At 41.9% G+C, this 14,558-nt stretch overlaps 1 protein-coding gene across 3 annotated transcripts in view; it reads left to right on the top strand.

The window, feature by feature from the left end:
* Positions 1–3,984: 3,984 nt before the first annotated feature.
* Positions 3,985–14,558, top strand: part of dlgap2b (discs, large (Drosophila) homolog-associated protein 2b) — a 101,957-nt gene continuing 91,383 nt past the window's right edge. For 2 of the 3 annotated variants that reach the window (XM_085770058.1, XM_085770056.1), the window contains exons 1-2: positions 3,985–4,355; positions 5,038–5,092. In XM_085770058.1, coding sequence (XP_085626184.1) covers positions 4,338–4,355; positions 5,038–5,092 — 73 coding nt within the window. In that variant the 5' untranslated portion in view covers positions 3,985–4,337. Of the gene's footprint in view, positions 4,356–5,037; positions 5,093–9,099; positions 9,952–14,558 lie in introns of those variants that run through there. The other variant, XM_085770057.1, reaches the window with a different exon arrangement.

The following is a 14,558-nucleotide window of genomic DNA, read 5'->3' as shown; positions in this document are numbered from 1 at the left end:
AAAGCAGCGAGGAGGAAAGCGGTCCCACCACCAGCTGGAGGGTAATTACCTGTAGTTAACTGCAGGTGTGTTTGGCAGCCAGGTAACTTACCGTGTCGCCTCGGACTGACGGTCTGACGGTTTGTCACGCGGCATAGCATATCTGTCACAGCTCACAACAAGTGAGGCAAAAAAAAAAAAAACCCGCCCCGGGCGACAAGGTATGGCATTCTGTATTTATAATGAATGAATGAACTTGTGTTATTTGGTTATTCAGGTTTCACTGACTGTGGAGTGACAGACAGGATCTAAGTTGTTACCATAAAAGGAGGGAGTTATTACAGTTGGGAGTGAATTTACTCGCCCAAGGAAAGCACGAGTGGGTCAAAGTGGACCGCAGTTTGAGGATTGTAGCTACTCTTCGGACCACACTTTAAGGACTGCACACCAAGGTCTGCAGTTTCAGGACTGCAATTTCGCAAAAAATAAACAAACAAAACAAGCAACCAGCTTCCGGTACCCCTTATTCAGGGCCGGCCCTGAGATTTTGGTGGCCCTATCAAGATTTTGTTTGTGGCCCCCAAAACACTCCAAGCGTAAACACCAAATCACACAGCTGCTTACAACTGAATGAACAGACACACAAGACATGTTTATGTGTTAACCCTCTGAGGTCTAAGGCCATTTTATCTATTTTTACATACTTTTTTTTTTTAATTCACCTTCTTAAAAGGAACTCCAGACTATGATGACTTATAAGCCTGGATAAATCTGATTGTTCTCTTCTACATGAATATGTTTTTAGAAACAGATAAACTATTGTCATTGCTTTAAAAATCCTCATTGTTTAGTACATATTTTTACCTACGGAGGCAGCCATTATTCTACCTCCGCAATGCACCCTGGGGGCAGTGATGTAAAAAGTTTGCACTAGGGAGAAGAGCCGTTGGCGCCGGCGTATGTTTACCTTCCGGTAGTATCATCACGATGCCACATTGTGCTGCGTTTGGTTGCAATTTCCAATGAAAAGGGGAAAGACGATCACGGGATTCTATGATCACGGGTTGAAGCAGAAGTAAGCGATCCGGTCGTTTTGGCTAACTTCTTGTCAGCCGATGGAGTTAGCAGTCCCCGCCCTCGTCATGGATCTATTGGTCCTCGTCCCTACGTCACCACATTCACGCGCATCCCTTGGCTGCACACACAGAGAGGACCGCCCCTTCATGCCGTTCTCTCTCCTCATTGGATAAAGGTTGTAGGATACAAGGAAAGTTTTCTCCTCGGCTTACAGCAGAGCAGAGTGACTGACAGACCCGTGTTTCGGACCAAACACTCTATATAAGTGATTGCTGTCGGAAGATATAACTATTTAAGACTTATATTAACACAAACATTCTGCTTGCTTCTGCTTTAATTTTTTGATTTAGGCTTCCTGTTGGTGACCCAGTTCCGATTTGGTAGGCCAACACTCTCCCGGTCAGGGAGGCTGACGAGGGCAGCCCATAATACCTCCTGACTAATGCACACCGCATTTACAATCATCAATCATTTTGTCAATAATGTATAAATTGAAAATGTCCATGCATGGAACAACAACAACAAAAAAGACATGAAATGAAAAAAATTAACAGACAAGGCAGTTAATTCAAATGGAGTTATGATCAACATGGTAGATGCAGAAGTTGTGTGTCGGGTAGAAAGTAAAGAAAAAGAAAAAGAGAGATGGAGGCTCACTGTGTTAGTCTGTTGGGCTGTGTTATAGTCTGACTAATGAAACAGGGATACAAACAAAAAGAAAATTGCTGCAGTGAAAAAGACAGAAAATTAAGCAATTCATATGCAGCGAATTGGATGGAGGAAGACAGACGCCAGTGGGAAGAAACTAGAGTTAACTGTTTCAGGACCATTGATACAACCAGGCGATCTGGGACCAGGGACCTCAGCAGCAGTGAGAGGGGCAGAGTGAGACCCGACTGTTGTGTAGCTACTGTTGTTGTGTAGTTTGTGATTTGACTGTAGAGTTTAATGTTTCAGGACCAAGGACAGAGCATCAGTGAAAGAGAAAGAGAGAGAAAGATCTGGCGCCCTCTCCTGTCCAAATTTGATGCTGCTAGATTATTACTATTAATGAAACAATTAAATTTGGATTTATTCTTAAGTATGTAACAATTTGTAAAGCTTTCCATGAATGAAATGGAAGAAAGAAAACCAAAGAGACAAACAAAAGCACAAACTCTTGATTGTGGAAAATCGTTCAAATTGTAACACTATGTTTTTTTTTTTTTTTTTTTATTTTAAAGTATATTTTTTGGGCTTTTATTGCCTTTAATTGATAGTGCAGTCGAGAGAGACAGGAAATGAGGAGGCAGAGAGCGGGGGAATGACACGCAGGAAAGGGCCGTCCGATGCGGGACTCGAACCGGGGCCGCCTGCACCGAGGACTGAGCCTCAACATGGGGCGGCAGCTCTACCCAGTGAGCTAAACGCCGCCCCTGTAACACTATGTTTTGTGAGCTATAATGTACCACAGCTGTGTTTTTGTTGTGATTTATTTGTCTAATTATGCAAAATATGTCGTTATTTTAGTGTTTTTTCAGACCCTTTACTGTGTTTCTTTTACCTTTCAGACAGATATAATTCTTCTTCCCAGACTCCCAGACGATTTAATTTAACTACAATTGACTTGCACAGATCAGTACCAGGGTGTTATTCTTATCGTTGTCAAGGTTATATTATCATTGCTTTGTAATATTGTTAGCACAGATTGATTCGGACAGTGTCAAATCTATTTGTTTCTATTTGTGTGTTTGCAGAGATCTGGAGATGCTTTTCAGCTTCTGGCTATTTTATGAAATGTACCCACATGATTTCTCGGTGACCTTACACCTCACTGCAAAATCTGTTCCTTTGAAATCAATCTCTCCGTGCGTCTTCCCACTCCCCGCTATATACACCCATAATAAACATTGTCTGCAAAGCCTAAGGCAAGTCTCCATTTAAAAAACATAAACTAACAAACTACACCATCACAACAGTTCAGTTTTATTATAATTTGTTAATTTGGCTCTGTCTTAGATAGGTGCAAGTAAAAGACGACAGATCTAGGCTATATGGCAGTGAATATAAGTCAAGATTGGACGTGCAGGTGCAGTTCAGGTGTGACTTTACCCCCTGGATCTCAGTCGTTTTATTTATTTTTTTATTCTTTTACATTATTTTACAGAAGTATGTGCTGAGCTTGTGTTTTGCTGGTACACTGCTGACCCCCCCTCCCTCCAGGAGCTGTCCAGTGACACAGCAGTCTACCTGCACCGGCCTGTCATGAAGCTCTGATGAAGTGAAGTGCCTTTCCCCCGGAGCGCTTTTAACAGCAGCACTTGAAGGACAGAACAGAGTGGTGTTCATCATTCACATCCCATAAATAGAAAAGTTATTTCAGCAGAGAATTTCACAGATATTTGGTGCTCTAATAACATGGCTGCACAAAATGAAGTTTCTATCAAACACTTTTCTCTTCATTAACACTAAACAGTTTATTGTAATTGTTTTACTCTGTTGTTTAACTTTTTTTAGGCCTTCACTGTACTGTAAAGCCCTTTGCTACTGAACTCTGAGGTTAAGTTCTGATTAAATGTTACAGGAAATGTAATAAATTGACAGGGTGAAGGATTTGAAAATGAATGAGTGCGTTTTTTTTTTTCAACTGAGGTCATAAAATGTGTATGCATATCAAAATATGAACGTTAGGAAACTAGAAGAAAAAATATTTTCATATTAAATGATCATATTTTATCTATCACATAATATTAATTTTCAATGTAAGTAATTATATAATCCTATAGGCTAATTTATTACCCAAATGTCTAATAACTTCCACAACCTCCACAATAAAGAGTGCTTTAACTTTGCAGCACTTTTTTTCCCCCACTGTAAAAGTTCGTATTTACAAGTTACGTGTTACGTTATTTTTTATTTGATTATGTGTGTGTCTGTTCCTGTAGGTGCAGACTTTGTAAAAATGGCGTCTGATATAGGCAGCCTTTATAAGCGGAGCTGTGCTATCAGTGACCACAACAACACCCGTGCAATATAAGTCATCTCTCTACAGCATGAAGTCTGAAGCTGCATCGGGACTTGCGTTGTTGGACAAGAAAACACACGCGAGCCGCCTCCATCACCATCATCATCCTCATCATCAACAACATGGGAAACTACGACCGCTCTGCTGCAGATGTTTCCAGCGAACGAAGCAATGAACATCTTCACGGATGCCAGGGGACATGATCGCCTTTCGCTTGTTTATCGCCCGTTCACTATCGAAGAAGAAGAGGAAGAAGTGACCTTCTCTGAGGCGGAAGATGTCAGCGCTGAAAAAGGTAGGTACAGCAGGGACGGAGGAGGAAGACGCTCAGTGTTGTCGTGTTGTTTGTGCATGAACATGAGCCTGCAGATGCCTGTGATTGCTGTTTTTTTAGTGGACAAGATATCAAACGCACCTTCATAAGGTTGTTGTTTTTTTTGTGGGGTTTTTTTCTGTGATGGTGGGAGTGGGGGTGGTGTGGTGTGGGGGGATCTGAATGTGAAGCAGCTGATCACACCTGGAAAATGTCAGAAGAAGTTCTCCCCAGCATGAATGAGTCACTGACTGACTGATTGATTATTCACCGCTCCTTGTCTTCCCTCCAAATATCAGTCAATAGCACTAAGCTGTATGCATGCATGGCGTGGTTTGGTTTGGTTTGGTTTGGTTTGGTGTGTGGGTGAGCTGTGGAGTGACTGTGGCCAGGAACCTACATGTGTTTAGAGGACGTGGAGGGTGGGCTGAACTCGTGGGTTGGTTAGGGTTGGGGGTGTCATTGTGGATGGAGGTGACCCACAGCTCCTTCCCTCAAGTTTCTTCTGTCTGTTAAAATGCCCACATGTTCCCATTGTGCTACTCCCCTCTATTCAGTCAATGTGTATGTGTGTATAAATGTGTATATGTGTGTGTGTGTTTGTGCTTGGAGTGACTCAGCTGTATTGTACTCTATCTGTCATCCATCTTTTCATCTGTCACAGGTGTTACCATGGCTACTACAGACTCACTGCTGTCTTTTCTTTGAGAAGGATCCAGGTAAGAGGTGGGAGGGGCGGCTGTGTCAAACATAATTCATCAACCTTTATTTAGAGGTATAACAACCTCATTTACAATGTAGCTGAGCAAAAAAAAAAAAAAAGACATAGGAGGACATCAAATAAAATACATTCAGGATACACAATAATGAGGAACGGCATCACATGCTGCATAATGGCTTTACAGTAGGACTGGATCTAAAGCAACGACTCTGTAGTGGTGGCAGCGTTGACTTTAGGCTATTCTATATTTTTGCATCATCAATAAATCCCATAATAAGACCGTATTCATCCCAGAAGCTAAGTTTTACCCTGTAGCCAAAGTCTGATGTCTCAATTTCATGTAAGAAAACTATTAAAAATACATCAAGAAGAAGAATTTGCATCTTGCACAAGTTCTTGATGTTATATTCTGTATTAAAAGCTATCAGACCAATATCACCCAGTTTGCACTTTGCTCTACATATTAGGAAAATGTTATGTCATAATAATACTAAATATGAACATATTTTTTGCACACTCCTTTAATAATTAATTCACTGTTTAGTAAAACTATACAAAAAAATTTAACATTACTAAAAAATAACACAAAATCATGAGCAATACATCTAATACCCATGCATATTTAAGTGGCTCTCACTGTTATTTTATGGCATATAGGGTGTTAGATAAATATATAACGCTATTTACTGTATCTGAATTGTAAATATTTATTTTTGTAAATATAACCTTATAAAGCTGATATACAGTTGAAATTTGATTATTTACACATTCATCAGACACAGAGCAACATAAGCATTCAATCAAAGGTAAGTTCAGCGTCTTCTCACTTTGGCTGCTTTTATTTTATTTATTTATTTATCTATTTTGCTTTGTCTCTTTCCGTCTCCTGCAGCTCTGTTAAATTATATGCTGGTTCTGTTTCAGTGTGAACCTATGATGGTGAGCCTACGAGACTGAACCAAAGCAGTAAAGTGGCGCCGGCCAAAACCGAAACAAGGAGCTGAAAGACACAGATACTTTAGGTTTTCTGAGTTCTCTAAACGTGGCATATTTCTCATTTGGTCCATTGATAATTTAAAAATATTGACAAGTGCAGCTTTGAACCACAATACAGTTCAAGCCCAGTTGTTAGCACTGTCGCATGATGAGCGACGCACACTGTTTTTCTGCTTTAGGGTATTTTTGCTGAGCATGTTTTATGTGATGCATTTGATACGACTGAGGACGACCCTGCTATCCCCTAAATGCATCGGCAGGTAAAAAAAAAAAAAAAGGTGAATCAACCGCAGTGAAAGTGTTGGCTGTTGTTGATATGTGGAGAGTTTGAGCGCAGAGCATAAAAAAGGAGATAGTCGTTAATTAGTTAAACTCTGCACGGCTCCTCCACTCAGCAGAGGTCAGAGCACAGAAAGCCGTCCAAGGAAAAAAGCACTGCAGGGGTCTGCTGCCTTTCTCTTGGCATTTTTTGGGCATAGCAGATGATCAAAAACTGGCTCGCATCAGCACAAACCTCAAATACTATCGCTGTTCCTGTGATGCTTTTGAAGCCAAAGTTCAAGACGAAATCATGACAGAGGTATCTTAAATTTTAATTTGATGAATTTTAATGGTAGGGGGGTTATAAATACCACAGAAAAACCTTTGAATGAGAATAAATTGAAGAATATGTTATGTTTTTCAGGTGGATTTTTGCATGTTTAAACCCGACATTAATTCTTACAGTAGCTTTTTGTTGCAATGCTGCTCTACATCTTCAAACACCATCTTCAGATAAAGACTGTTGGATGTCAGGTTTGACAGCAGTGATCATACGTGTTAATCACTGTCTTTTTAAGCTTCAGGAACGAGCTGACGGTGGAGTTTCAGCCCGACCACGTATCGGGAGATTATCTGTGAGTTAATCGTGTGTAGGTTCCTACTGTACTGTGATTTTACAGGCTTTGTCAGCACGAAGGCGTCTGATGAACTGAATGTGGGTGCGTGAACATCTTTACTTGTTTGACGTGCATAACCTAAAGAATTGTTTCTTTATCAGTCATCCACAAAACTTGCTCTTGATCACACCTTACTCATCATTTTCTCAAGGTTGAGGCACAATGTTGAAGATTGAGAAGACCAAATGGTTTTAAGCAACAGAATTCAAACAGGACAAGTAGCAGTGATGGTGTTACGTTTTTTCTTTTTCTTTTTAACGCGCACAATGAGCTTTTATAGTGTTTGTTATATAGTTTTTGATCTGATGATGATGGGATTTTAGCACTCATGTGTGAATCTTTAATACTTGCAGCTCTGTGTTTCACCACTGGGTGGGACTGTTTGCTTTGATAACATACCCAAGGGCTGCTATCACATCAAGAGGCTTGACAATGTGAAGGAAAAACCTGAATAAATGAATGAATGAATGAATGAAGATGCTTCCACACAGCATGGAACAATGATGTGTGGTCGGTATGAAAAAAAAAAGCTGAACAGGCCCAGCTGATTCAGATTTTGTGTGACAATGATAAGAAGGAAAGATTGAAGTGACTCTGGAGGAGTTAGAGCGTGGATGGCGGGAGCTTTGGTCACAGACGCTGCTCGACTGGCCAGTGGTTCAGTGGGAACGGTGGTTGACAGCTCACATGTGATGACCGTGATGCTTGTGCATCAGTGCGATGTGTAAGGAACAACTGCAGAGTGTCGGCAGGAACCCAACTGTCTAAATGACAGCGTTCGTCAAATTATAAGAAGGCTGCATTCACTATTTTAATTGCATTTGGCCATAATGACTGGCTTAACACATTTGTGATGGCTCCTACTTGTGTCTAATGGCTCCCTGAGGGTAAGAGCTCAAAGTGTTGGATAACTCTAGAGAGCTTTGTTTTCACGCTAGCAAAGTGAAATCCTTTTTTTCCCTTTCCATTTTGGTTTTATTTAAGACAGGGGCAGTCTAGAGAATAGAAGTAGAGGTCTTGTTAGTTGAAAACTTCAAAATGTACCTTGAACTAAAGCCTATTGGAACAACTAACAATATAAACTGTAATCCACAACCTATAATACAGACCAAATACAGTTGAAGTACAATTTGATTTTCTGTGAATCTACATACATAATGTTGTAAAATGTCAGAAAAGCAGCTGGTTTGACAGACTATGGAGAACATTTAAGACATTAGCTTTAAATTCTTGTGCAGAGTTGAGAAGAAAAAGATAATTGTGCCTTATCCTGTTCCTGCCGCATTATAATCACACTTAATGACTCCCGCAAGTCAAGAATTTAAAGTGTTACGAAAAGCGTCATGAAGTTTTAACTGTTGGAGGTCTGTGGGTTGAAAACTTGCCTCCCTCCAAATGTTCACCTGAACGGAAGAAGTGTAGAGAACTGGACAAATAAATGAGTCATCAGACGATATTACTTTTTCCACTTATCAAACCATCATAGGATTGAGCTCTTCGATACACAGAGTTTTTCATCTTTTAGCTTTTTGTTCTTTTGCCCTTTATTCAAGCGGCTCTCCTTTTCTATCTGCATCAGCTACGTATTGCTGATGTCTTTTTCATCAAGAAGAGGAACACTCATACGTCTCTTGAGTAGCACCTCTACTCCTCCAGAATACCAATAAGTCTCACGTTAGGCCTCAAATCAATATGATCCCTTCCAAATCTGTATTTATTCAGCCCTCAGATTGTCTTTCAGCCTCAGAAGCTCTGCTCTGCTGTAGGACAGAGAAGAGGCTGATGAAGGAGGGAGGACGTGAGGAGAATGAGAGGGCGTCAGGCTCGGAGATCAAGTGTTCTGCTAGTTGGTGGAATTGGCGGGTCTAGTTTGGATGAGAGATCGTCTTGGGACCGCGAGAGGCTGGAAATCTGATCAAGTCTGATGTTGCGTTTTTTTTCTCGGATCTGCTGCAGTGTATTAAACCCGAGGTGGAAACTCCTTGGTATTCTCCTGTTGTGCAGCTTTGTTTAACTTTCTCTAAGGATCGTATGCCATTTAAAAAACGCCTGCACATGGTTTGTCAAACGTGTCTGATCTTGGTGACGTCAACTGGGTCCTGACAAGACCAGGAAGCAACTCCCTCCCTTTCATTCAGAGGAGTGATGTCATCGCAAGGAGAGCGTGAGGTTGGCTGAGGCTTTATTGAGCTTGACTTTTATTACCAAGAGCGCCAGACGTATGACCACATGCACCAGTCAATGTGAGGACACAGAGCAGGAAAACTGAGAGGCCAAATAACATGGCAACACGTTTGTGACTCGTGGTAAAAAATCCCCTGAGATGGAGGCAAAAGCATGAAGACTGAGAAATGTATTTTGAAAACCCAGAGGGGAAGAGGGGCAGCATGAGTGTGCATGCTGATGGGGATAGGAGCGCGTGGAGCCACAGAGCTGCAGAATCCTGAATCCAGCAGATGGAGACTCCGTGTCCTTGTTTTGCGGCGATCTGTGGGAGCAACATGCAGCTCGCGCTGCTGCCTCGCACTGCTGCAGTGGAGGAGTAAATGCGGAGCTCAACACTGCTCCAGGTGATCCTCAGCAGCCCAGCCCGGCAGACTGCTCCCTCCTCAGCCTTCCCTCTCCTCCTCCTCCTTCTCCTTCTCCTCCACCTCCACCTCCTCCTCTTCCTCCTCCACCTCCACCTCCTCTTCCTCCTCTACCTCCTCCTCCTCCTCCTCCTCCTCTGTCAGTGCTCCATTCCTCTTAGGGCTTTGAAAAAAATAACAAGAAAGGAACAGAAAAACAGAGGAGAAATCCTGCTTTCCCCCTCCGTTCTCAGATGTGAAACACCTCTGCATGACTGTCCGCCGCTTCCCTGTCATCGTGTGAAGACGCGCCGCATATGTGCTCCAATGTCTCTGGAACATAGACCCGCTGCAAGGTAAGAAGACTCATCCAGAACATCGTTTATCATCTTTGCAGTTTTTTTTTTTCTTTTTTGGTTTTCCTCAAGACATATTTAGTGGAACTGTTACAGGCTTGTGTGTATGTGTGTGTGTGTGTGTGTGTGCATGTGAATTTAACAGGTAGATGAGAAGTTGCCACAGCAGATTAGGTAATTGGTATTCCTCGCAACGGTTCAAAATCAAAAGCTACCAAGAGGCAGATCTTTGACAGATATGCCAGATACATCTGTCTGTCAGCTCCTCTTCTCCCCTTCAATCACAGAGATCCAGGCAGGTGTGTGTGTGTGTGTGTGTGTGTGAGTTTGTGTTCATATGTGTGTGTGTGTGTGTGTGTGTGTGTGTGTGTGTGTTTGCATGTGTGTGTAACAGAATCCAGCAGGGTGGGAGGGATTGCTCCTCAGCCAGGCTTCTCGATGGGCAACAAGGGGATTTTCATCTTGACAGTGTGGCCAAACAGCTCTCCATCGATCTTGTTATGGATACAAATGTCGGCAGAATTTCAGGCTTTAAATAACTGACAAGCGGTCTTCTTTAGCGGTACCAATAGTTAATCATTATGTAATCATTCCCATCGATTCGGCTTGGCTGAAAAAACCCTTTTCCTGTCCACTGCTATGTGAGTCTTCAGGTCTTATTTGTCATAGTTGGAAAGAATTAAAGACAAGGCGGGGGGAAAGAAAGGGGGAGAAAAGGATAACAACAGCGAATAGATGAGGATGGTGGGGTTGTTGGGGGAGCAGGGGCTCTGGGGGGGCAGTGGGGGGGTGTAGGAGAACTTACTCCATCGGTCTCTGATTTGGGAAACCTGAACAGTGTGATCCTCCTCAGATCATTCAGTGTTTCAGTCACATGAGCTCTGACACCCGTAAGTGACCTAATGCAGGTTCATCACATTCACCTGCTACACACACACACACACACACACACACACACACACACACACACACCCACACACACACACACACACACACACACACACTTACCAATGCCATAATAATAGACAGATTCTAGGTGGTGCTGCAGCGATATCAAAATCCTGCATCCTGCCGTTTGACAGGGCTTCAGGGCTTTTCTGTGTGACACACATATTTAAGTTAAGGTGATAGATTTATAACCAATTTTGAAAATAAATTAAAAAAGGAAAAAAAAAAAGTCAAGATTTTGCTAAAAATCACAATTATGGATAAGATCACATATTATTCTAGGGAATTTTATTTAAAATAAAATGAGTTTTTTACACTGTGATATGTAGCTGAGGACTGACAGGTGTTTTTTTTCTTATGACTGACAGCATTAATCACACACATACACACACACAAACTGTACATACAGCATTTGCCCTTGCAACAAGCTCCATCCTCTAACGCGCTGTAGAGAGTGAGCTAAAGGCGTGCCTATATGCATGCATACATACATACCGCCACACTCACACAGCCGTGTTGACTGAACCAGGCTGCTTTCATGTGTGACAACAAGGTGCCTGGATGAGGTGATCGTTTGTCACGTGTGGCATTGGGAAGGATGCAGAGGAGGAATCTCAAAAGGAGTGGAGTGTCCTCTCAGCTCCCAGTTGGCTTTTCACTGCTCTGATTCTCAAGCGGATACACTAACGTCCTGAAACGCCTCATTTGTCCGGCTCCCTGTAAAAAGCCCAAAGCGCCCAAAGCGAAAAAAAAACCAAAAACGTAAAGCGCTACCAGCAGTCCCTAGAGGCTGTCGTGTTTATTACACAGAATGGTACGGGATGGACATGAAACTGATAAAGATATAGACTAAAGGCTAAAGGATGTACTCATTCAGATGTGGTCACTACGACCAGTCGAGTTGTAGCTGTACCCTCGACGACGGAGTAAAGACCTGGCCATCGCAGACACAGGAAGAATTCAAAAACCGTCCACATTTTCAAATGGTCTCTCCTCGAAGAGATTCATACTGCCACAGTCGGCTGCACATATGAAAAGTGACAGAAATCGCTGTTGAGAATGAATAAAGAAAGTCAGTAATCTCCTCCGTGAAGCTGACTAGCCGCTGTGTGAATGGCGTATCATCATTCTCAAATAAAGTCATCACACAGAGCAGAATGGAAAATGCTCTTATTGGCTTTCTGTTGCTAGAGGTTAGGCGGCTACAGTACGACTGCAGGTGGAGCCAGCAGCCGGTTAGCTTAGCATGCAAACTGGAGGTGTAAAAAACAAACAGGGTGCCGTTTTTATGTTCTCGACTTTTTCTTGGCCAGGACCAGTTGCCTCCTGGGGTCTCTGCTGGTTGCCTGGTAACACTTCAGTTATTGTACAGATAAATGCATAAAAAAAACCTTTGGACAGATTCGCTTCTACATGAATGCGAGAGACATCAGATCATCATGTCTCTCACTGACAAGGAAGAACGTAAACTTCCCAAAAGGTTGGACTCTTCCTTTAGAAACTGAAGAGGAGTCTTGAGATGAGGAAATTACACTTTGGTCACCGGCTTTTAAGGGGTTAATCCACTTTAAACTTGATAAAATGTAATCAAACGTGGCCTGTTGCAGTACAAGATGTAGTCACTTATGCTGAATACAGCAAAACAAAAAAGGTAATCAATATCTACAGCAAAAAATTTCAAGTTAATTTAGCAACGTGTCTTATTATCCTTTGTCCTTTGTACCTGGTGCAGTGAGGTTTTTTAATGAACACTGTTGTTGATTTGTTGAGTGCAATGCTAAGTAATGATTTGCATTGCACTTATTTGTATTTGTATTGTATTGCAGTGCACTTATTTGTATTGCCTGAGATTTCATGTTGTCATGTTGCGTGTTGGGCTGTCCTGTACACGGTGACGTTTAATTTCCCTTCTCTAGGATGAAGTACTTTCAATTCAATTCAATTCAGTTCAATACTGGTGATCAATCTACATCAAAAATTTCAAGTTAATTTAGCAACGTGTCTTATTATTGGGTCAACAGAATCGTTTGTCTTTCTCTGTGGAGTGGGAATATCCAAACCACATTAGCAGGTGGTCGTCTAGTTGTTTGGTTGTGGCCTGAACAGTTGAAGCAGCAGACAGATGGTTCAACCAGCATACGAGCCGATCATCTGGTCCTGTTATCAGCGGCTCGACTCTGGTTTTGACAACTGACACGCGACAGTTGATTGGACGCTGGTTCAGTTTCGGAGCGATGGGAGATTTTCTGCATGTTCTGTGTGTCCTATTTAGGGAATGGGCGAATCGGTGGTTTGACACAGTGTATAAAATGACTAATTTGTTTATCTACCCTCTTGGTTTTACTCACAGAGAGAGTGTGTGTGTGTGTGTGTTTGGTTTTAGGATTAGAGCGGCAGTACATCTGGCTGTTGATGGCATCTTTTCTCTTTGTTTTGCTGCGGGGTTTAGAGGTCAGGCTGGAATGATTAATCAGCCATTAACCGATGAGCTGATTCATTGCCCAGTGCAGCGCAGGACAACAATAGAAAAAAACAGTGAATTCTGTTCAATTCAACCTGATAACATACAATCTCTTTTTCATTTATCATGAAGGTTAACCCTCCTATCTGGGCTGTTTCTCAACCGGCTTTGGTTGACCACAGAATCTGGACAGTTTTTCCAAATAAAATTGGCAATTTATTGCTTTATTCTGTCTACTGAGCTGCTCAGTCCTGCACTTTCCCTCTCTACACTAAACAATCTCAACACTGGCAGTAAATCAGTTCCTTCCATGACAGCGAAAAGTTTGGGTGTTGATGACAACCGCTACGGGGAATGACACGCATCCAGGATCCGGCAATTAGCTCACATTTTAATGAGGATTGGGGTTTTCCTTTTCTTTCTAGCTTGTCTGTTGAGATCTGACACTGTTACAGCTTCACATCTTTTCTCTTTCTTTCCGTCTTGCTAGTGACACCTTGGTATTTTCTCCCACTTCACGCTGTTGTCTACAACACAGACGGTAAAAACTGACAGCATTTTATTCAACACTTTTGTCGGATCCAATTCTGGATCATTGCTTTTGACTTGAAGAACAAATCAAAAAATAAACACCGTGGGCTGTGGTGGCCCTGGTTTACGATTATAAACACTTCCTTTACCGTCCTCCCATCGGATTTACACTCACTTCATCACTTGTCTGTTTATTAGGAACACCTGGCTGAGACTAAAACAGTCCTGTGATACAGAAAATCCTCCTTCATGAAGGTTATAACGTTCAGTTTTTGATCTGTGTTGCCTAATACAAAGGTGTGAACATAACACAATGAAGTTGAATCAACACCTAAAAACACATCCAACAAAAAGCCTTCCTATAGGATTTGTTGGAGATAGTATTAGGCTATTAGACCGCATTAGTTTCAGCTAGGTGTTCCTAATAAACTGGCCAACAGAACAGAAAGTACACAGTCTCCCAATAGGAGTTGCTTCAATGTAGATGACAGATGACGGCTCACATTAACAATTAAAACACACACATCTGCATATTTCCACAGTACACACACATCACACTCTTCTCTCCTTCACTGTAAATGTGAAAATGTGGAAGGTCTTATGTAATTAATCATTAGAGCTGTGACTAATGATTATTGTTGCTCATTTTCGGTTAATTACCAGATAA

This window comes from Trachurus japonicus, chromosome 24 (genome assembly GCF_045865225.1).
Source record: "Trachurus japonicus isolate A0001 chromosome 24, Traja_1.0".
Lineage (NCBI taxonomy): Eukaryota > Metazoa > Chordata > Actinopteri > Carangiformes > Carangidae > Trachurus > Trachurus japonicus.
This window is presented reverse-complemented; position numbering and strand designations above follow the sequence as displayed.